We start from the raw sequence: 22,224 nt of genomic DNA on the forward strand, positions 1-22,224 counted from the left end.
TAGAGAACAACGAATAGAATATTATGAATCGCATAGATGAAAACTAACTAGCTAAATCCTGATGAATGTGGGCGTCTTAGTGGAATACCTGTATATGAGAGAGATAAGGATAATGTGCAGACTTCTTCAGTGTCTGGTACTAATACTCGACTGAAGAAGAACATCGCATTTACCGAATATATATTAACACAGGTACATTTTCACTTAGAAACTAGGTAAACTTAAATTTAATTTTCTATAGGAACAGGTACTCCGCTGCTTACTCGTTGATGTGTCCTAGGTAGTAACTTGAAAAGCCATGTGTGTCCGTTTCCTTGATCCCTGTTGAGTAAAGTTGAATTACGTTGTTTGTTGATCTCGAGGCTTTCTGCAACATCCAATTTCCATGGTGTAGATACGGTTCGTAAAATCGTGATGTCCTCCGTCGATAGTTGATGGTCCTCTGTGAAGATGTGTTCTGCAACCTTTGATTTGAAATCATATGTTAGGCCTTTTTTCTCTTGCTTTTTGGCCTTATTAACCTCCGCTATATGTTCTTTGAATCTAGTTGCTAAAGTTCTCTTGGTTTGTCCTACATATACTTTGTTACAATGATTACAGCTTATTTTATATACACCTGCTTTACCTAAAACATTAACTGGGTCTTTAGTGGATCCTAACAATGATTTCAACTGGTTATGTCTACTGGTGAAAACTAAATCTAATCCGAATTGTTTTAACTGTGGTCTTAGCTTACAAGTAATAAGTGTCCGTTCCATTTGATCAAGATATTACTTGTAAGCTAAGACCACAGTTAAAACAATTCGGATTAGATTTAGTTTTCACCAGTAGACATAACCAGTTGAAATCATTGTTAGGATCCACTAAAGACCCAGTTAATGTTTTAGGTAAAGCAGGTGTATATAAAATAAGCTGTAATCATTGTAACAAAGTATATGTAGGACAAACCAAGAGAACTTAAGCAACTAGATTCAAAGAACATATAGCGGAGGCCAAAAAGCAAGAGAAAAAAGGCCTAACATATGATTTCAAATCAAAGGTTGCAGAACACATCTTCACAGAGGACCACCAACTATCGACGGAGGACATCACGATTTTACGAACCGTATCTACACCATGGAAATTGGATGTTGCAGAAAGCCTCGAGATCAACAAACAACGTAATTCAACTTTACTCAACAGGGATCAAGGAAACGGACACACATGGCTTTTCAAGTTACTACCTAGGACACATCAACGAGTAAGCAGCGGAGTACCTGTTCCTATAGAAAATTAAATTTAAGTTTACCTAGTTTCTAAGTGAGTACCTGTGTTAATATATATCCGGTAAATGCGATGTTTTTCTTCAGTCGAGTATTAGTACAAGACACTGAAGAAGTCTGCACATTGTAGACGAAATACGCGTATCTGTCAAGGATAAGCAAATAAAGTAGTGGAATTAAATGGAAAATACTAATCCTTCTCTCTCTCATTATAACTAGCTCATTTTTCCCATGTTTTAAGTTCATCCTCTGTGGACAAAGCCGAGTATTGTCACTATCAACAAGGCATAAAAAGTAACAAGGATTAAGATGCGTTGCTTTGATTACTGAAAAATCCTGCTCCCCTAGTTTGAAGCAGTCAGGACTAGGATTCGGTGGTAGACCTTACATCCTGTAGTGTACCACGAAAAGGTGATCTATCTCCGAGGTAAGCCGAAAACCTCCTCCTTACTGCATTTGTAATTTTGTTATAACACAATCTGGTTCAATGCGTACCACCATATTTAACGCGTTCCTAATGATGACGCAATTGTCTATCTTTGATCGCAACCAGGGTTACCAAAACTACAGACAAATCTCTATTTCTTCAGGTTTTTCAGAGTTTTTAAAACCAAGATTCTGTATTCACAAATCACAGATTTTTAGGATTTTAACAGATTACACGGATTTTTTAAATATGATAAAAGATTTTTTAAATGAAATGAGATGAGATGTTTAAAAACAGAACATTTTTTTCACTTCAGTATATTTTATCATCACCAACACATGTTTTTTTGTGGTTAGGAAAGAAGAATGAGAACTGTCAGAGGTATTTTTTTCATAAGCCATAAGTAATTTATTATACATATATTTCTATCTATTTGACATTTTTAAAGGATTCAATTAATACATTATCAACTCAAATATCATCACAGATTTTCTGGACAAAAACTAAGATGAAAAGATTTTTTAGGATAACAAACAGATTTACATTTGGCAACCCTGATCGCAACTCGATTTTGGTACGATGAAACAGGATCGGTAGTCGATCAGTGCAGACGTGTTTTTAAGTTTCTCCTCCCATCCGCACATAGTTTTCCTAATCTATTGGGCAGTTAGGTTGATTGATTGTGCTATTGTACGGTATATGCGAGAGGCGCATATAATGAAGAAGGCCTTGGTATGGCCTATTGTGCGTGCAAGTGTGGGGAAATGGCTCTAATGTTGGCCTATGGATCTAAGATTGGGCCCACCGCTAAAAATCTGCTATTTATCAATTTTATCTAGATGAACACGTCATTGGGACGGTACTAATGAATATTTTTGGTCGCTGTTGAAAATTTAGTCGATTGCTGAATTTATGTATGGGCCCAAATTAGGTGCATTTAGGCCGACATTTTCTCTATATAACAATAGAAGCCGCAATCAAGATCATTCTAGATTTGCACCTTTTGGTTCATTTATGCATGACCTTGATTATGCGAGGAGTGCGATCTTTTTTGTAAGGATGTGGCCAGGTGTATAATAAGGTGTTTTTCTGCGTCAACACACGATATTTTCTGCAAAACGTATTAGTTGACCATTATAGCCAACCACGATTTGTACAATCGCATATGCAATGCATCTTGATTTTGACAAGATATGTTCAAAAACTTTGTTATACCATCATCCATAGCACTGGAACTAATATCTGCAGAAGTAACAGTTCAAAAACTAATGATTCAAAATAGTCGAACATTATTGAGTGCGTCGATTTAGGAGCCGCTTCGAATATGGTGCCTCCGAGGTAAGGATTCTCCAAACAGTAAAAAATATGGCATGGTCACTAGGACTCTAGAGATGTAGTAAGTATGTGAAGGAGGGGCATAGTGAACAGGTGGGCCATAGTAAGCTTCCTGCGCTTTAGCCTTGGATTTTTTATGGTTCGAAACAAATGAATTGGTCAATAATCATTGCAATGGTTTTTTTTCTTTGGTTTGTTTTTCGTCGATCTTGTTTTCCATGCTATGCACTAATGCTACCAACGCCAGGGAGGCAGCTCACACACCTGGACCCTACCTATCGACCCATCAACTCATGAACCGGGGACCAACGGCTTTACTTCCCTTCCGAAGAAAGGCGTGATCAGAGATGTTATGCCTCAGAACATCCCGGCGGCGCCGACTGGGATTGAACCCAGGCCTGCTGGGGTAAGAGGTAATCACGCTTACCACTACACCACCGGCAGAAGCAGCACGACGAGTCAACAATATTCGAAGGATTTGCAGAATGGGAAATCAGTGCTGATTCCGAAACCGTGAAGGAAATAACGTCGCGTTCCCGCCAGCGAGACCAGGTCACCATGAAAGTAGTGCATGTGCAAAGGGCGCTTGTTGCCGCTCGAAACTTGGTGAGCCTCTCACAACTCAGGACGTACATGAAGAATATCGATGTGGCCTACAACGAATATAGCGCAGTGCATAGCAAACTGGTTGCTATCATTCCCCAAGAATGTTTTCAACAGCAGGAGGAAGTTTATGTCGCATTTGAAGACCGATACAACTTCGTCCGCACGACCATGGATGAGCTAATCATGGCACACGAAAATGCCAGTGTTCGTGCTCAAGCCCCGCAACAACAAATCATCGTCCAACAGCAACCGTTGAAGGCTCCAATTCCTTTCTTTGGGACCTTCACAATATATTAAACTACATGATTTTACATGATGATTCTCACAGGAAACGCGCTAATTCCGCTGTAGTAGTCCAGCAAATAATTATTCAAATTTGTGTGTTTGCAAATCGGTTTTTGAATCTCGATTTAATTGATTTCAATTAAAACAACCTAACACAATAAACTGCCACCAAAGCTGCTTCACCGCCATATTGAATCGCACTAATTTTTTTTATTCTTGCAAATCACTTACCGTTTATGTGAAATTCACCTAATATTGTCGGACATGAATATCACGTAACTTTTATCTGAATTTCTATTGACATTTATGTGAAATCACGTAGATTCTACGTGAATAACGTAGCAATGATGGAAGCTGAGTATTTCAAGGGATCTGGACGTGCAAAATTGTTAGTTTATGACCTAATGCATTGTTCACATTGATATCTCCATATTAAATGTCCACCGTACCAAAAATTCATGATTTTTGAAAAGTTCTTTTAAACCAGTAATATGCCAGAACTGACTATGAATTTTGTAGAGGGTGTTTAGTTTGGACAGACTTTATGATGTTGGGAATTTTACTATCAAAAGAGATGAAAATTTACCACACGTCCAAAATAGCCCGTCTGTTTACATTTCCGACTGTGGTTTCATGGCTATATCATATGGCGAACATTTTCTACTATCAATCTTAGTCGTTCATATCACACTTATATTTTTTACAGGAATCAGTATATTTTTACTCGGTTTTTGAATTACTGAAAAACTCGGTTAAAATTCAAATGACCGTTAAAGATTCGATAAAATCGACAAATTTTATTTTTCATAACTAAACGGAGTTAACAGAAGTAAGTCTGTGAATTTTCGTAGCACATTTTCTCAACTTTGAATTTTTCACAGATTTTAACTGGATAAGTGTGTATACTCCTCATTTTAAACCATAAAGGTATTCCTATTGGATCTCCACCACATCCTTTTACTTTTATTGATTTCATACGAATATGTGCAAGTTTGCTAGCAATAAAAAGTGTCCAAAGAACCCCTCCACAGCGGTACGAAAAACGACTATGCTCCAGTAACCCGAATGTCGGTACCATGAATGTTAAAAGAACGAGCAACAATCAAAAGAAGGCAGAGTCTCATTCGGGGTAATATAGCACAACCACGAAAAGCACATTTAAATACTACTTTTACCTACCTCCAGTAAGACAACCCTTTGAGGAAACCTGATCTCCTTCCAAGGTAACACAGTCGAGTCCAGTACTCTTGGCCAGTTCTGTGGCTCGTTCAAGATTGCGACATATAAGTGTCTTCCCGAAAATGTATCTCAGTGCTTTGTCATACTGCTCTTCGTACTTGAGCTTTGAAATCATTGGAATGGAGTCGGGATCTTCCGGATAGTCGTGAATGCGAACTTGCAGCCGATTTAGCGGCATAAATGTGACTTCCCCCGGAAGTTTCTGCTTGTTCATTTCCTTGAGAATCTGCGTACCAACACGATCTGATTCAACGATATGATGAAATAATCTGTTACCAGCTGTAACTTCTACAGCCGTATAGATCGACTTATCGCAGTTGAAGTTTTCAATTACTGGCCCATAATAAGAGCTGGCTATATCCCCAAGTTGCCCGCCTCTTTGGGTGAAACTTTCAAGTACTTTACGGACAGAGTCTCGACCGTTCAGAATGGGTTTTCCTGCCATCGATCGTAAAGCTTGATCGGCCTTAGCCAATTCTTCCTTATTGCCGGACAGAGTCTGCGTTACTTGGGTTTCTTTTTTCCATATGTCATTGCGTATTGTTTGGAAGTGGTCTTTTTTCTTCTTCAACTCGTAGTAGTGTTTGTTATGCTCGTCAATTTGCACTCTCAACTGTTCGAAGGATTCGGTGTGTTCCTCAATTTTCTTCTCAAGGTCTTTCTGTTTGGCGGCGTCTCTTTTCAGATCCTCTTGCAATTTGTTTTGATGGGCAATTTTGTCCTTGATTTGCTTATTCAACGATTTTAGCTCGCCTTGAATCCATTTATCTCGTTCTTCTCTTGAGGAAAATTGTGAACCTCGTCCTTGTTTCGCGTAAAGTTCTTTGCGTTTCTGCTCTTTCAAGTTTAGCTCTCGTGAACATTCTTCCTCTTTTCTACGCATAGCCTCGTAGCGCGGTCGAACTGCTTCTAGTTCTTTCTCCTTTTCAGCTATGGTTATTTTTAAGCGGTTTAATTCTTGTTCAGCTCGTTCTTTGGATTTGTTGTCCCCTTGCACTTCATCGGTGAGATCAGAAATTGTCAAATCTAATTTAGTTTTCTCACGGAGTAACTGCTGATGTTCTGTTGCTAGTACAGATTTTTCATCCTTCGTGGTAGCCACCTCTTTTTTTGCATCTTTGAGTGACTTTTGAGCATTCTTTATTTTCTCTTGTGCAGTTTGAATTTCCTGCGCGAAAACTTTTTGCTTATCTCCTGAACTTTTCCTTTGATGCTCCAAGTCGTCCAGATGTTTTTTATTTTCTTTAAGTTCGGTTTCGTGAATGATGTACTCCAGAGTGCGGCGAGCTTTATCCCATTTTTGGTACTCTTTGAGTTCCTCCTTTTCCTCCTCCAGCGTTTTCAATCTGTCCTCTATAGTTTTCAAAAACTCTGTGATTTTTTCAACCTTTCCATCGGTTTCCTTAAGAATATTCATTGATTCTTCTTTCCGTTCGTCATACACACGCGTTCCAGCCACTTCACGCAGCAGTTTCAATCTATGCGAATCGGGAGCCGTCGCCATTTGGTTAATCTTACCCTGCTTAACAATATAGTATGGATTTGAGTTTGAAAATCCTGCCGACTCCAGCAAATTTACTACTTCAGATCGTGGTACCACCTTTTTATTAAGAAAATACTGATCCTTTTTGGCACCAATCACACGGCGAAGGAAAATTTCCTCTTTGTCAATCTGAAAAAAATATAATAAACATGATCAAATAAATTCCACAACATAACTGTAGCTAAAACAACATACCGGTACACGATTATCTGAGTTATCGAATATGATTTCTACATAGGCAGACATTGCACGTGCTCCAGTTCCTTCATGAAGAAGAGCCTGGCGTTGTTCTGGTCGTAGATGGGTAAATTCGTCACTAAGAACGAATTGGATAGCTGGAATTATACGGATAGCAATATTAGAATCACTGTTTACTGGGCAATTCACACCATATTGGACTCATTCGCTGATAATAATCCCTTAGATTTTTTTCTCGCTCAGACCATAAACATATATATTTATCATTATCAACGTTCCTACACTGAGGAAATTATACGATTTAGTTTCATACGAAATGCTTATTGAATTTAAGGTGAAGCCAAATATATTATATTACAATATGATCAACTCTTTCGCTTAACTGGCGAAAAAGGCTACCAATGTATTTGTTTATCGTCACGAGGGGTAAACCAAATGGAAATTTGTTTAATATTTCAAATGAATGTATTTTGTATTATGAATGTAGGCTCATTTGCCCTAGATTTGCGGAGCCGATATTCATCGTTTGGGTTACAAAATTACTTAAACTTAACGTTAGTAAAGCGGGGGCCGATTACTCACGGCTATGTCGAGGTTAGGGGTAACAAATTGTAACAATCGGTTGGCAGGGTAGGGATTGAGAATACAAGGTTTTTTTTCTAGCAATGTGCTCTTGATCTAGAACTAAGCGACATACTGGAGGAAAAGACGAACATGGGGGTACACCGATGGGGACCTAGCAACTTGAGAGAACGCAAGATGACACTAACTACTAAATCCTCAGATCAATCCGTTTCAAAAACACATAAATTAAATTATAATAATCGAGATCTCGGCTCGCCAAGATGTCTCTAACGGGCCGCAAAGGTTTTTTTCCTCGGGCCCTGAGGGATGCGGATAACTCGGATCTGGCAACACAATGGAGGGTGCTAGACCAAAGCACGTGGTCGATATCGTGATAGACACTACCACAAGCGCACAAATTGCTGCCTGCGAGCCCGATTCGGAAAAAATGCGAGTCTAACGAGCAGTGATTGGACATGAGCCTTAACATGACACGTATAAAGTCACGGCTCATGTCCAATCCTTTGAACCATGACTTGTTCGATACATGTGGGAGAATAGAATGTAATCATCTCCCCAGATCACTCTCGTTCCATTTTTGTTGCCAGTTGGTGAGGACGTGCTGACGGGTAATTGAGAAAAATTCCGCAAAGGCGATTTGTCGATCAAAAATATTACCTTCCATAGCGCCCACCTTAGCTAGCGAGTCCGCTATCTCATTACCCGGAATTGAGCAATGAGATGGGACACAAACTAAGGTGATAGTATAGGAGCAGTTGCCCCGTAACGTGGGTAGATCACCTTTTCGTGGTACGTTACGGGATGTAAGATCTACCACGGATTCCTAGTCCTGAATACTTCAAACTAGGGGAACAGGATTTTTCAGTAATCCAAGGAACACATCTTAGTCCTTGTTACTTTTTATGCCTTGTTGATAGTGACAAGACTCGGCTTTGTCTACCGAGGATGATCTTGAAACAAGGCAAAAAAATGAGTTAGTTGTCTTCATCTATGTGATTCCTAATCTTCTATCCGTTGTTCCCTAGTTCCTGACTACTTCATACTAGGGGAACAGGATTTTTCAGTAATCCAAGGAACACATCTTAGTCCTTGTTACTTTTTATGCCTTGTTGATAGTGACAAGACTCGGCTTTGTCTACCGAGGATGATCTTGAAACAAGGCAAAAAAATGAGTTAGTTGTCTTCATCTATGTGATTCCTAATCTTCTCTTCGTTGTTCCCTAGTTTGAAGTGGTTAAGACTAGGGTTCTGATGCATGGTCATTATCGGTGTCATACCTTAATTTTGTTGCTAAGGAATTCAATTTTGACTGACAAAGGGGCGCGCCTTTGGAGGGTGTTTCAACACTCCGAAGGGTATAAATAGCGGGACCTTTCAATTAGAGTCGGATCCTTGCGATAAATGCAAGAGTGGCAACTGTAAAAAAATCGAATACTTCATCATTTCTCAATAGTGATGGAGTAATACGACATGCACTAAACTAAGGACACGGGATAGACTACAATAGATCAATTTACTGGTCGCAGTAGTGTTAGGTCCCGAACAGAGGAAAAAAAATAGGAGCAGTTAGATAAAGTACTCAATTTAGCTCGGATTTCTGTCAGGAGTGATCGAATAGCCTCCAATGAGCTAAGGCTATCTGTAAAAATAAAATAGTGATCACATGGTAGTGAGGCAATTTGCTCTACTGCGTAGAATATGGCTGCTAGTTCCGCAACGTATACGGAACAGGGTTTTTGCAGTTGATATGAGCCGCTATGAAGTTCGTTGAATACTCCAAATCCAGTGGAAGCGTTTATAGTTGACCCATCTGTGATAAAACTCTTATTGTTACTGACATGGTGGTACTTGTTTGCAAAAATTAAGGGAACAACCATCGACCGATGGTGATCACGGATTTCTTGCAACATGGTCAGATCAAAATTTACAGAGGAACTATAAAAGTCTTGGAGGCAAACACGAGAGGAATTGAATGAAGAAGGGCCAATCTCCAGCGCCATGTACTCGTAATAGAGACTCATGAATCTTGTTTGAGGATTTCTGTCGAGCAGCTTCTCAAAGTTTTCTATTACCAATGGGTTCATTACTTCACAACGGATAAGAAACCGGAAGGACAGTTCCGCGAAACGATCTGTCAGTGGGAGAACACCCGCGAGTACTTCGAGGCTCATCGTATACGTCGAGTGCAAACAGCCAAGCGCGATTCGGAGGCAACGGTATTGAACCCGTTACAGCTTCAGGATATGTGTTTTCGCCGCGAATTGAAAGATGGTGAGTTCGATAAACCTGATCAGATCTTCCGTTCCAGTAATTGTACGAAGAAAATTGATTCTTTGTTGGCATTTTTGTTTCACATACGCAATATGTTTTCCGCACGTGCTTTTGGAATCGAACCAGGCACCTTAATACTTGAAAGATATACTTTGAGTGATTGTTCTACCCTTTAGTTGAAGCTGTAACTGTGCAGGATGATGCTTCCTAGAAAAAACAACCAACTCAGTTTTCTCCGGAGAGAATTCGATACCTAGCTTCATAGCCCAAGTAGACAAATTGTCTAAGGTATCTTGCAATGGTCCTTGCAGGTCCGGTGCACTTGGTCCTATAACGGACACAACCCCGTCATCTGCAAGCTGCTTTAGCGAGCAATTTTCATCAAGACAACCATTAATGTCTTTTACATAAAAAAATATAAAGAAGGGGGCTTAAACATGAGCCCTGCGGGAGACCCATGTCACTAATTCGTGAAGTTGTCGAGTTTCCAGAGAAGCTCATATATTTCTCAGACAACAAGTTGCTCAAATAGTTGTTCATAATTGTGAAAGCCCACTATCGTGGAGTTTATCCGAAAGGACGTCGATACAAACAGAATTAAAAGCCACCTTAATGTCCAAGAAAACTGAACCCATTTGCTGTTTTTGCGCATAGGCCAGTTGAATTTCAGTTGAAAGCAACGCAAGACAGTCGCTCGTTCCTTTGCCTCTCCGAAATCCAAATTGCGTATCTGAAAGTAAACCATTCGACTCGACCCATTTGTCTAGACGAAAAAGAATCATTTTCTCCAACAATTTCCGTATACAGGGCAGCATCGCGATGGGACGGTACGAGTTATAATCCGAAGCGGGTTTACCGGGTTTTCGAATGGCGATAACTCTTACTTGCCTACAGTCATCCGGAACAATGTTGTGCTCCAGAAATTGATTGAATAAGTTCAAAAAGCGTCTCTTCGCGACGTCTGGGAGATTTTTAAGCAAGTTGAACTTGATTCTATCCATTCCTGATACGGCTGATTTCGAGTTGCCGATAATAGAACAGCTGGTTAACACGCAGTTTAAACGGAAAGGTTGCCGACAATAATCACACTCACCTGAGAAGTTTGGAGCGCCTTAAAAACGTTTTCAACCCGTTTGGACAGTTCTGTCGATTGGAATTGATAAAACAGCTAGCAGCAGATAAATGTAAACAAACAGACACGTCATATGTGTGCGTGACACTGAGAAAATATTAATAGAAGTGCGGAAGTTCCTTAGATTGACGAGAATACGTAAATTCCCCTAGGGGAAATGGCTCTAATGTTGGCCTATGGATCTAACATTGGGCCCATCGCTAAAAATCTGCTATTGATCAATTTTATCTAGATGAACGCTGGGACCATACATTTTTGGTTGCTATTGAAAATTTAGTCGATTGCTGAATTTATGTATGGGCCCAAATTAGGGACACTTAGGCCGACATTACATACATTTCCTCTATTTACAAAATTTTTGATTACCCTAAGTTTTACGAAAAAAGAAGAAACATAAATCAAGAGGAAAAAAACAAATTATACGTATACTATTTACAATTTTTTGGATCACCCTAATTAAACACCAGCCTAATATTGGGCCATGGAAACAAGGGAGATGCGATACTGTCGAGAACAAAACAAGCGACACGATGCATAAAATTGATAAATAGCAGATTTTTAGCGATGGGCCCAATCTTAGATGTATAGGCATTTTCGCTATCGTTTGAAAGCTGAATAAATACCCTTTTGTTTGACGTTTTGATCAACCGTGTATGTTGTTTAATTCTTGAGTTATGATCACTTGAATGCGTCCAAATTTACTTTGAATCGGGCTTTACGCACACGGTGCGTGGGTCCTCCCTTAGCTCCGTCGGTAAAGGCGCAGCTACAAAGCAAGACCATGCTGGAGGTGGCTGGGTTCGATTCCCGGTCCGGTCTAGGAATTTTTCGGGTTGGAAAATTTCTCGACTTCCCTGGGCATAGAAGTATGATTGGACTTGCCACACAATTATACCAATGCAAAAATGGTACAGGCATCGAAAGCTCTCAATTAATAACTGTGGAAGTGCATCTAGAACACTAAGTTGAGAGCACGCAATAAGCTAATATGCCATATGAGATAAGCTTGAAATGCGAAGAAGAAGAAGAAGAAGCACACGGTGCGTTTACTTCAAAGCGCAATCTTCGGCCACTTGCACTTTTGCACACGGTGCAAACACTGCCAGAACCCGTACTATGCCACGGACATAACGTTTTCTTTTCCATACAGCACACTACAGCAACTAAATTTCCGTAAGCACTACGTTTGGCAGACTAAAATGTCCGCTCATCCGGTTCGATTGGACCAAATGTTTACTTCGATAGCTTGGTGCAGGGAAATTAGTCACCAAATCACAACACACGATTTTGCCTTGAACAATTATTAGTTTTTATTGACTCCTTTTTTACAGAGCGAACTGAACTCATTCATTCCTCAGTTGCAGCAACCGGATGACGGTTGTTTTGAAATCAGATGATTCTCCTCTCGAATACAGCTTGAACATTGATACGAGAAGCGAACAGACCTCAGTTGAAATATGTAATGCTCTATGTAGAATGGTTGTCATTTCAAATTGAAATGCATATGGTATTGGTTCAGCCCCATAACGCAAATCATTCAAAACGAAGATGTAAAAAATTCTGTCGAAAGTCATTTGCTGATCTAAGCTGACAAACGAGGTTGAAAGATAGCCATCATTATCGGATGTGGTACGAACATTAGTAAAACGGTGAAACCGAAGATTGACTATTTCATGGTGGCTTCCTCTACCAACAAACGATTTTAGTATCCATGGCTGTTCATGGCTATTGGAAGCTGCCTTCCTGCACATTCGATTTTCGTCAATCGATGATGCCCACCGGTGATTGGCACTCGATTGTGGAATAGAGACTGACGTTAAATAAAGGAATTAAGAAGAAGAGAAAACTAGTATTTCTAGCGTTCAGAATCATAAGGACCTAACTACGATAAATAAAGGAAAGAAGACAACCGACAATAAGGAAGGGCCCGATCAATGTGCAGCTGCGCCGGTGGTGTAGTGGTAAGCGTGATTGCCTGTCACCCCAGCAGGCCTGGGTTCAATCCCAGTCGGCGCCACCGGGATGTTCTGAGGCATAACATCTCTAATCACGCCTTCCTTCGGAAGGGAAGTAAAGCCGTTGGTCCCCGGTTCATGAGTTGATGGGTCCAGGTGTGGAAGCTGCCTCCCTGGCGTCGGTAGCATTGATGCTCAGACAACAAATCGGAAAACAAATCAAGGAAAAAAAGGGCCCGATCAAATCAAAATCAGATGCTTTCAATGCTTTTCGTAGACAAAAAACCTTCACATTTCGAGGAATATTCAAAACAACTAGTGAAAACAAAAAACGTGATTAATGGCGCCATTTTGTCGAAGGACTCTCATGAGAAACCTCAATGAGCACTTTGTGGAGAGTGGCTCACACCATGCGCAACCGCTATCGTCTAATGAGCGCGAGTACCACAGAAACAAAATAACCATCTTCACCATCAAAGAGAACGAGTGTGAATTCTTCCAACCAAGTGATTTTGTAGGTAGACTCGGTTGATAATAGAAGAGTTACGCAGCATGAAGCTTGCAACACTGATGTAGATCAATTGGCATTTTTCTTAACGACCTTTGTTTTTGTTTAAACCTCAGATGACTTCACGTGGGTTGTGAAAGTTTCCTCTAGTCTCAACAACAATACTTCCCACACAAAAGAGTTAGTTTGTCTACTATGCTCGATAGGTAGACAGTTCGATAGGTTGATTTTGGTTTCAGTCTGCGTAACTCTTATATTATCAACTTTGGTTTTCTGTACTGAGTACCAATGCTACAGTCGCCAGGACGGCAGCTTCCACACCTGGACCCTACTTATCGACCCATCAAACTCATGGATCTGGAACCAACGCTTCAGAAAATCCCGGCGTCGCCGTTACAGTATAATACTTTTCTCCATCTTAATACCTATTTAAATGTGTCAATTTGTGTTTAAAGCTAGAAAATAATAAGTGATTCTTTCTGCAAAATTCTCACTCCCCTCACTCAGCAGAATGCAATCGTAAACGGATAGCATGTAACAAATAATAGGTTAGGAATCATCCACACTACTGATGATTGTTTTTTTCTTTTCTTTCCTTTATTTAACGTCGGTCTCTGTTCCGCAATCTACACACCAAATTTATATTTTGAGTTTCAGCAAAACAGTTTGCTGAAATGGGTTCAGCATAATAATATTTTACTGGAATTCAGAATTAACATTTTTGGCATTGCCGACACCCAGCAAACAGACGAATGTCAGAGTATTTGCTGATAATCAGTAAATTGAACTTCCTAATGACAGTCGGGAAAAGCTTGCCTACACTATCTACTTCAAATTTTATTTTTCATTGACGTTTTTTCGTTGCCGTGCTTCCAGGCACGGTACGTTTTTGTTTTTTTAACTATGAGATATTATAAAGTTTCGTGTATACATGGAGCAATGAAAATTGTTGTCGAAAGCGATAGACAACTGGGATGCCGAGAAATTGTTTTGTAAGTTGATTTTTTAGTTATAAATTATGTTTTTGCAGGCTCCAGTTTTTTTTTGCAAGCATATAATTGGAGGATAGCAGGAAAGTTGATTTTCTTGCACATGTAAAATTGCCCCACGGGCCCCAGGGATAAAAAAGTACTCTGAAATTTACTAATTGCCAATGAATAAAATTGTGATTTGCTGTATCGTACTTTTAAATGTGTTTTTTGTGTGTGAGTGTGTGTGAGAAAATACAATAATTTGACAGCTGGTTCCGAACTATGAAGCTGAAACTTGCTGAAGAATCAGTAGAAACGGATATAATTAAATTTACTGTTGTTTCAGTAATATTTCGTTGAAATTTGCTGGAAAATCAGTTAAACGCTGTCATTTACATTTGTGCGGCAGCTTCAGCAATACATAACAGATTTACTGAAAATTCAGTAAAACGTTGTCATTTTGACAGAAGTTCGAATTGCTGGAAGTTTCAGCAACATTATTTTGCTGGAAGGTTTGCTGATCTTTCGTCAAGTCCAAAATCAGCAAAATTTTGCTGATTTCCAGTGAATTAAATTTGGTGTGTAGTGCCAATCACCGACGGACATTGATTGCCATCCATTGGCGGCAATCGAATGAGCAGGAAGACAGCTTCCACACCTGTGTAGGATATCGCACCCATTCCAACACACATGGGCCGGGACCAACGGCTTTACTTCCCTTCCGAAGAAGACGTGACCAGAGATTTTTATGCTTCAGAAAAATCCCACCGACCTCGGCTGGGATTGAACCCATACCCATTGGGGTGAGAAAGCAGTCACGCTTACCACTACACCACCGGCGCCGGCCTACTACTGATGATGATGATGATGGTCTTCTTACCCCTACAAAAGTTTGAGCTGGACGATTTATCTTTCAGATAATTAAATATGACATTTTGACCATGTTAGCAAACAAAAACGAACTGGTTACAATTACATACAGGGTGTTTGGTTCCGGGTTTTACATATTTTCAGGGTAGATAGGGCTCCAAAAGTTATGAAAAAATCCTCATGAAACATAGGGTCAGAAATGACTGCTAAGTGAGTTATTCAACATTTTATGTTTTTTTGTATTGCCAACTTTGGTTAGCTATATTTTTTTAATCTTAATGTTGTTTTCTGATTTCAACATACCAAATGAAAGATTAAAGTCTTAGCTATCAATGCTCTTTGAAAAAAAACTCGATTAAAGTTAATTATCATACATTAAAATTGAAAAGTATGTTGAAAGTACTAAAAAAACTGGTGAAATTTCATACATTTCAGTGTTTTTAAGTTGAAAATTTTCATTTCTGTTTATTTAGTTGTTCTACAAAACATTTTCCATGCAGTTCCCTAGATGTGTGTATTTGGTAGTAACCTTGTAGGCTTTATGGATTCTTCCTTATTATTGATTTAAAACAGCCATAAAAACTTGTGACGTTTTTTTTTTAAATGCGCTATAGTTACCCTATTCGTTCGTACGTTCGGCTGTTGCAGTGGACTACGCACATGAAAATTTGGTAGAATGTTATTGTAAATGTTTAGCTACATTCTTAACTTTTGATTACCGCACATCTCCTGCGCCGAAAGAAAACATAACTGCGGAGATGTTTCGCGGTATCGAATATTGCTAATTTTCAGCAGAAAACACAACGAGAGACACCGAATCGGCGAATCCTGAGAGCGGAAGGGAGAGAAGTAGGTAGTGGTAATAAGTCGATGTCCTTTTTATTTCATAGCACTCGCAGGTCAGCTGCGGTGCTGTTTCGATAGAGGAGTGTGGAGCTCCGCTCCTTCTGTATACACACTTAGATTTTTTACAGGAGTTAGTATTTTTACTAGATTTTTGGATTACTGACTCGGTTAAAATTCAAATGGATTTTTCGATAAAATCGATTTTTTTTATTCTTCATAATTACACGGGGTTAACAGAAGTTAGTCTGTAAATTTTCGTAACAGATTTTCTCAACTTTGAATTTTTCACAGATTTTTTTAAATTTTACCGAAGAGTTCCGCAATTAATCATATTGTCGAGCAGTTTTGGGACGACCTTCTACCAGCGAGTTTACGAACATGAAACAATAAATTCCAGACATATTACAAATAAGACCCTATTTTCTCGAGGTTGTAGAAGAAAAAATATCAAAATATTGTTCCACGTTAAAGTTCGAGCGGTAGGAAACGTCATTTTAAACTGCTCGAATGATGTGATCCATTCAAAAACTTGGTACAAATTACTGACTCGATAAGTGTGTACTGATGTATGGTTAGTGAAGAGGCTAACATGTGGAGGGTATTCTCGGGCTAGTGAATGCCACCCATCCCCACTAATAATTCAGTAATAAACTATTTATTCATTTTTGTTTGATATGTTTACAAAGTTTGCAAACAGAAATGAGCATTGCAGTGTAGTTACCAATTTTCCAAGTCATAGACTTCAGATAACTGGTGAAAGTCCCAGATTTTTTATAACGGAATCATGAACAAAAAACCAAAGACGACTATGACAAACGCGATCGGTCTGGAGGGATCTTTACATAGAAATTGTTTTAAGGTGATAAGATCCAGATCCTCGGGCTCTGGTTCCACTTCGTTTTTTTCCAGGAGGCCATTATCTGCTACCAGAAAAATACAATAACAAAACTGTGATGATAATTTAGTGGCTCAAATCAAAATAGTGCCCGAGATTAACTCCCTAGAAAACTCGAAGTGGCAGTGAAAGTGCCTATGATTTGTGGACGCTGAACCATACCACCTTAACAACTCAGTATGCCTTAAGGCCCCCGTCTGGAAGTATTATTGATATTATTCCCTTGCTGGAATTTTTTAGAACATCTAGGAAAACCCGCAAAAATGGAAAAATAAGCTAATCGAAAAATCGAAGCACACTACGTTCTAGCATAACTTTCTGGCAACATGATAGTTGGAAATTTTTTGGGAAAATCCAACCCACAAAAAAACTGGGTTGTTTTTCCGACATGAAGACCACCCAATCCCGGCCACGTGATTGCATAGGTGTAGACACCATGTTCTATCTTTCCCCTCTGATAGCTCGTGATCTTTATTCTAAAGTACCAGATAATTATATACTAGAAGATTCGTGAGAATGTCAGAAATATTTTGCTGTACTTCAAAGTACAATTTTCCGACTTTCCTCGCATCGTTTTTCCATTTTCATTTCATGCATACCATTTTCCCGTTGTACCGGTACATGGCGAACAAGGGATGGAAAAAAAAAATGTGCTAAACACGAATTTCTCGCGAGGAGCTTTCGGCTCACATGATTTTTACGGACGGCTGACTGAAGCATGCGAATAGTGGTGTCGCATGTTTAGCAAAAAATAATTCAAGTTGTTGATAATGAAAAAGGTCAGCAAGAAATAAAAGGCCTTTCCCTACATCCTCCATTTCGTCCTGAATGACAATGGGTCCAAATATGCACTGGGAAACATAGTGTTCTCGATGAAACTAATTAGTTTACTAGTGTTTTCTTTGTTTGGAGTAAACATATAAATATTGCTTGGAAAGCAATATAAGCAATAAGCAAAATATCCTCCCACTTTGATATTGGCTATATAATCTACACAGCAGGTATTATCGATTTCTGTATCTAAGAATCACATTCAAAACTTCATATGGTATAATTGTCAATACCTCAAGAAGCTCCGCGATGCGGATAGAGTCACTATTGATGGTGTGATTTGTTGTAAGATGTAGATCTCACCGAGCTAATTCAATTAATAATTACGATATTACAGCCGATAATGACAAGACTTTGCTATGATGTATTCAAAAACTTTTAATAACTTATATCAGCAGAAAAAAAATGCATCAGTTAGTTGCAACATAGGGAATTGCTTTCTTCCAAATGACAGTAACATTTATTGATAATGTGAAAACGTGATAATTATATACTATACTCAACTGTTGTAAAAAATTAATGCTTCGTTCAGAGTTGGGCACAGTTTAGTTAATCCACTAGGAACATTTTCGATAGCAATTATCACTTCCGCTAATTTTTTAACCGATATAAAAAATCAGAGCAACCTGTATTTTGAGACATTCATGATTATAATTTATAAATTTTACACTAAAAGACTCCTGAAATAAGGTTGGAATAAAACTGGTTAGCAACTATCGGTTATCGTTACCTCCCGATAATCACATTATCATTTTATTGTTTAGCGATTATCGAATTATACTGACGCATTATCTGTAATAGAAGTAATAGTAATAGTTTTTGGTTTGTTTGACAAACCTCGGTAACTTTATATAGATAGTGTAACAGTCAACTTCCGGCAGATATGAAAAGCGACAATTACTTGCGACTACGATACATATCATTCTCATGAGAAGTGGTCATCCCTACTTTCAGAAGAAAGAAATGTTTATTTGCTTCGCGAAGAACGTCGTCAGCTTAGCGTACACTACTGTTCATAAATTTGGGGTTCCCTAGATGTTTCACTATCATGTATCTCGCATAATATCTCTCAAAATATCATAATATCAGGCATAACATTTGATAACGGCACAAAAGCATTTGTAAACAAACTTTCTAAGGCTCTTTACACGCGAACCAAGGTACGCCCACGCAAACCAATACCACTTTCGGAAAGGTGATAGTGGCCCCTATATGATGATGTTGTTTGTTTGCGTGGGCGTAGTTTGGTTTGCGTGTAAAGGGCCTTAGAAAGTTTGTTTACAAATGCTTTTTTGCCGTTATCAAATGTTATGCCTGATATCATATTATCTAACATCAGCGTAAAGGTACTTTACAACATTACTCGAGAAAATTACAAAGATTATCATCAACATTTATTCATCATATCATTTTATCCTTCATTTCCACATCAAGGTCAGATAGTAGATGTAGAATTTAATTTTTCATTTATGTGTTCTCGAACTTATCCTTAGCAGTGTACGAACAGAAACAGTGCAATGACGTGTACTAAAACCGAATATGAGCAACAGTTGTTCGTATTTTTGATTTTCATAAACCGGACCGACGCATCGATCAGTTCCAGTCTACAGCATGATGTGCTCCTCTCTACACATATCAGTCAGGAGTACGTAGACTTGGAAGTATGATGGTCAGCATTCTTATGTTGAACCGGCCTTCTCCGATACTGCGCCATGAAGGATGTTGCTTATGGCCATTTCTGAGATCCGAAAATATTTTTCCAGGTTTCCGAGAACGCCAAGTAACCAACTCCAGTGATATGTAAGAAAAAAAAAACCCCGTGGTTTCAATACCTACATGTGGTGTTCAGCATTTTCACGGAGAAGCTACCTTCCCGATACTTGAAAAATTGTTCCTGTGAACATTCCTTAGATTCGGTAATATTTTTACGAGTTTTTCGAAATGCCAAGTGACCATCTTCATTCATTCAACTACCGGTGTTTTCAGTAAGAGGAATTTATCCTAAATGTGGGTTCAGCATTTTTATGGAGAACCGACCTTCCTAGATACTGAACCATGAAGTTCTTATGGCCATTCCTGAGCTCACGGAATATTTTTAAAAGTTTCGTGAAATGCTAAGGGGCCAACTTCATTGATATTTCATTTCAAATACCGGTGATTTCAGTGGGAGGAAATTTACCTAAATGTGGTGATCTTGAAATGCCAAAGGACCAACTGCATTAATATTTGACTTCATATACCGGTGATTTTAGTGAGAGAAAATTAACCTAAATGTGGTGATCAATATTTGTATGGAGTATAATTCTTTCCTTATAATGGACCTTGAAGAATAGTCCCTGCGGCCATTCCTGAGATCCTGAAATATTTTTCCGAGTTGTCAAGGGACCATCTTCAATGATATTTGATTCCCCCACATCGCTGTTTTCAGTAAGAGGAAATTATCCTTTATGTGGGTTCAACTTTTTCATGGAAAACCGGAAATCCGGAAATATTTTTAGTTTTTTTGAAATGCTAACGGATCAACTTTATTGATATTTGACTTCAAATACCGGTGATTTCAGTGAGAGGAAATTTACCTAAATGTGGTGATTTATATTTGTATGGAGAATAGGTCTTCCCCTGAACCTTGAAGAAAAGTTCCTATGACCAGTCCTGGGATCCGCAATTTTTTTCCAAGATTCTTGAATATACCAGCTATTTCTACATAGGGGAATCAAATAAGTAGTGATCAATATTTTTATGAAGTTCCTCCCTTCCCCGGTAGTGCACCTTGAAGTTATATTTCCTGTGGCCATTCCTGAGTGCTGGATTTTTTTCAAAGTTATTGAAATGCCAAGGGACTAAGTGCAATGACATTTGAAATCAAATACCACTGATTTCAGTGAGAGGAAGTTAATCTAAATGTGTGTTCTGCATTTTCATGGTGAATAGGTCTTCCCCGATACTGTACTTTGAAAGATAGTACCTATGACTATTCCTGAGATCCGGAAATATTTTTCAGAGGTTTTGAAATGTCAAGGGACTAACATCAATGCTAATTGTATGAGTATTTGGTGTTCCGTAAGATAAAATAAACCTAAATGTGGGTTCTGCATGTTCATGGAATGTCGGCATTCTCCGATACTGTACCTTGACGAATAGTTCCTGGGATTCAGATATATTTTTTGAGTTTCTTTAAACACCATGAAACCAACTGCAATGATATTTGAGCTCAAATACCGCTATTTGTAATAATAGGAAATCAGCCTTAATATGGGTGCAGCATTTTCATGTAGGCCTCCCTTTGCTCAGTCGGTAAACGCGCAGCTACAAAATAAGACCATTCCTGAACGTCACTGGGTTCGATTCTCGGTCCGGTCTAGGTTTTTTGGGTTAGGAAATATATCGAGTACCCTTTTCCCCTTTCGAGTAGCTATTTCCCCTATTTATTTTTTGGACCTATGCTTCTATGATTGTCCTATCGCGTCATTAGTGCTAAGCATTTGCTGACCAAGGGCGCTTGACGTCCAACAGCTAAGCGTAAAATTTTAGACTTATACATTGATAGTAACTTGACAATGCTTTCCTTGTTATTTTCGTGCTCCTTGTTCTTGGTAGATGTAAATATGTCTGTGTTTTTTTGTACTTTTTTTAACCAGTTTGACCAAATGTTTTAAATTTTCACGCGAATCGGTTGTCTGCACCATGCGTCAGCAAATGATATCAGATAGATGAAATATGATTAGTAAGACTGAATTTAGATATTTCCATAACGTATGGCTACGATATTAACGGTTCCGGGAGTCCCGGAAACCGGTTCTGTAGGACATAGAAATATCTCAGGCAAAAGTATCTTGTAGCATGTCAGATCATGTCAAATAGGTAGAATCAAGTGAATGAAGATGATATGAGATGATTTTGGCCAATTTTGCATCGGTTCCGGAACGCGGATCTGTGAATTCCGGCGAACGGTTTGTTGGAATATAATTACATTGAGGAAATCAAGTTGTACTGTATCTGATGACATGTGGGCACATTGGAATCGGTTCCGGGAAATCCGTTGAACTCGGTTTTATACTCCACAGTAACATTCGCGGTATAATAATCATGTTAGCATGATAAGATAAGGTCAATAAAGATTATTTGTGGTGATTCCTTTTGCATATGGTCACATTGTCATCGGTTCTGGGATTCCGGAATTCCATTTAATAGATTCCGCAATACGATACGTAATCCGGTTCTTTAGGCCATAGTCATAATTGAAATGAATCATATGGCATATCAAATCATAGGATATGGCCATGAACTTTTATTGCAGATAATTTCATTGTCAAATAGACACATTGGCATCTGTTTCAAGGCCGAGGTGAATATTTTAAGGGGTGATGCATATATTAGGTCACACTCTAAGGGAGGGGGGGTTATGGTTTTGTGACAAGCAATGCATTACGTAGTTAGTTTTTTTCTCAATTTAGCGTGACATAAT

The 22,224-nt window shown here is 38.9% G+C and overlaps 1 protein-coding gene across 1 annotated transcript in view; it reads right to left on the reverse strand.

Moving 5' to 3' along the window:
* The window catches only part of SMC3 (structural maintenance of chromosomes 3), a 72,829-nt gene that overhangs the window by 36,918 nt on the left and 13,687 nt on the right, over positions 1-22,224 (reverse strand). Inside the window, exons 3-4 of the mRNA XM_065230601.1 lie at positions 6,893-7,032; positions 5,095-6,826 (exon numbers count right to left, since the gene is read on the reverse strand). Of these exons, the coding sequence (XP_065086673.1) occupies positions 5,095-6,826; positions 6,893-7,032 (1,872 nt within the window). The remainder of the gene's footprint in view (positions 1-5,094; positions 6,827-6,892; positions 7,033-22,224) is intronic.

The sequence above is a fragment of the Ochlerotatus camptorhynchus genome, unplaced genomic scaffold (genome assembly GCF_037179485.1).
Source record: "Ochlerotatus camptorhynchus isolate MF236.1 unplaced genomic scaffold, CSIRO-AGI_Acam_v1.1 ptg000030l, whole genome shotgun sequence".
NCBI classification, from domain to species: Eukaryota; Metazoa; Arthropoda; class Insecta; order Diptera; family Culicidae; genus Ochlerotatus; species Ochlerotatus camptorhynchus.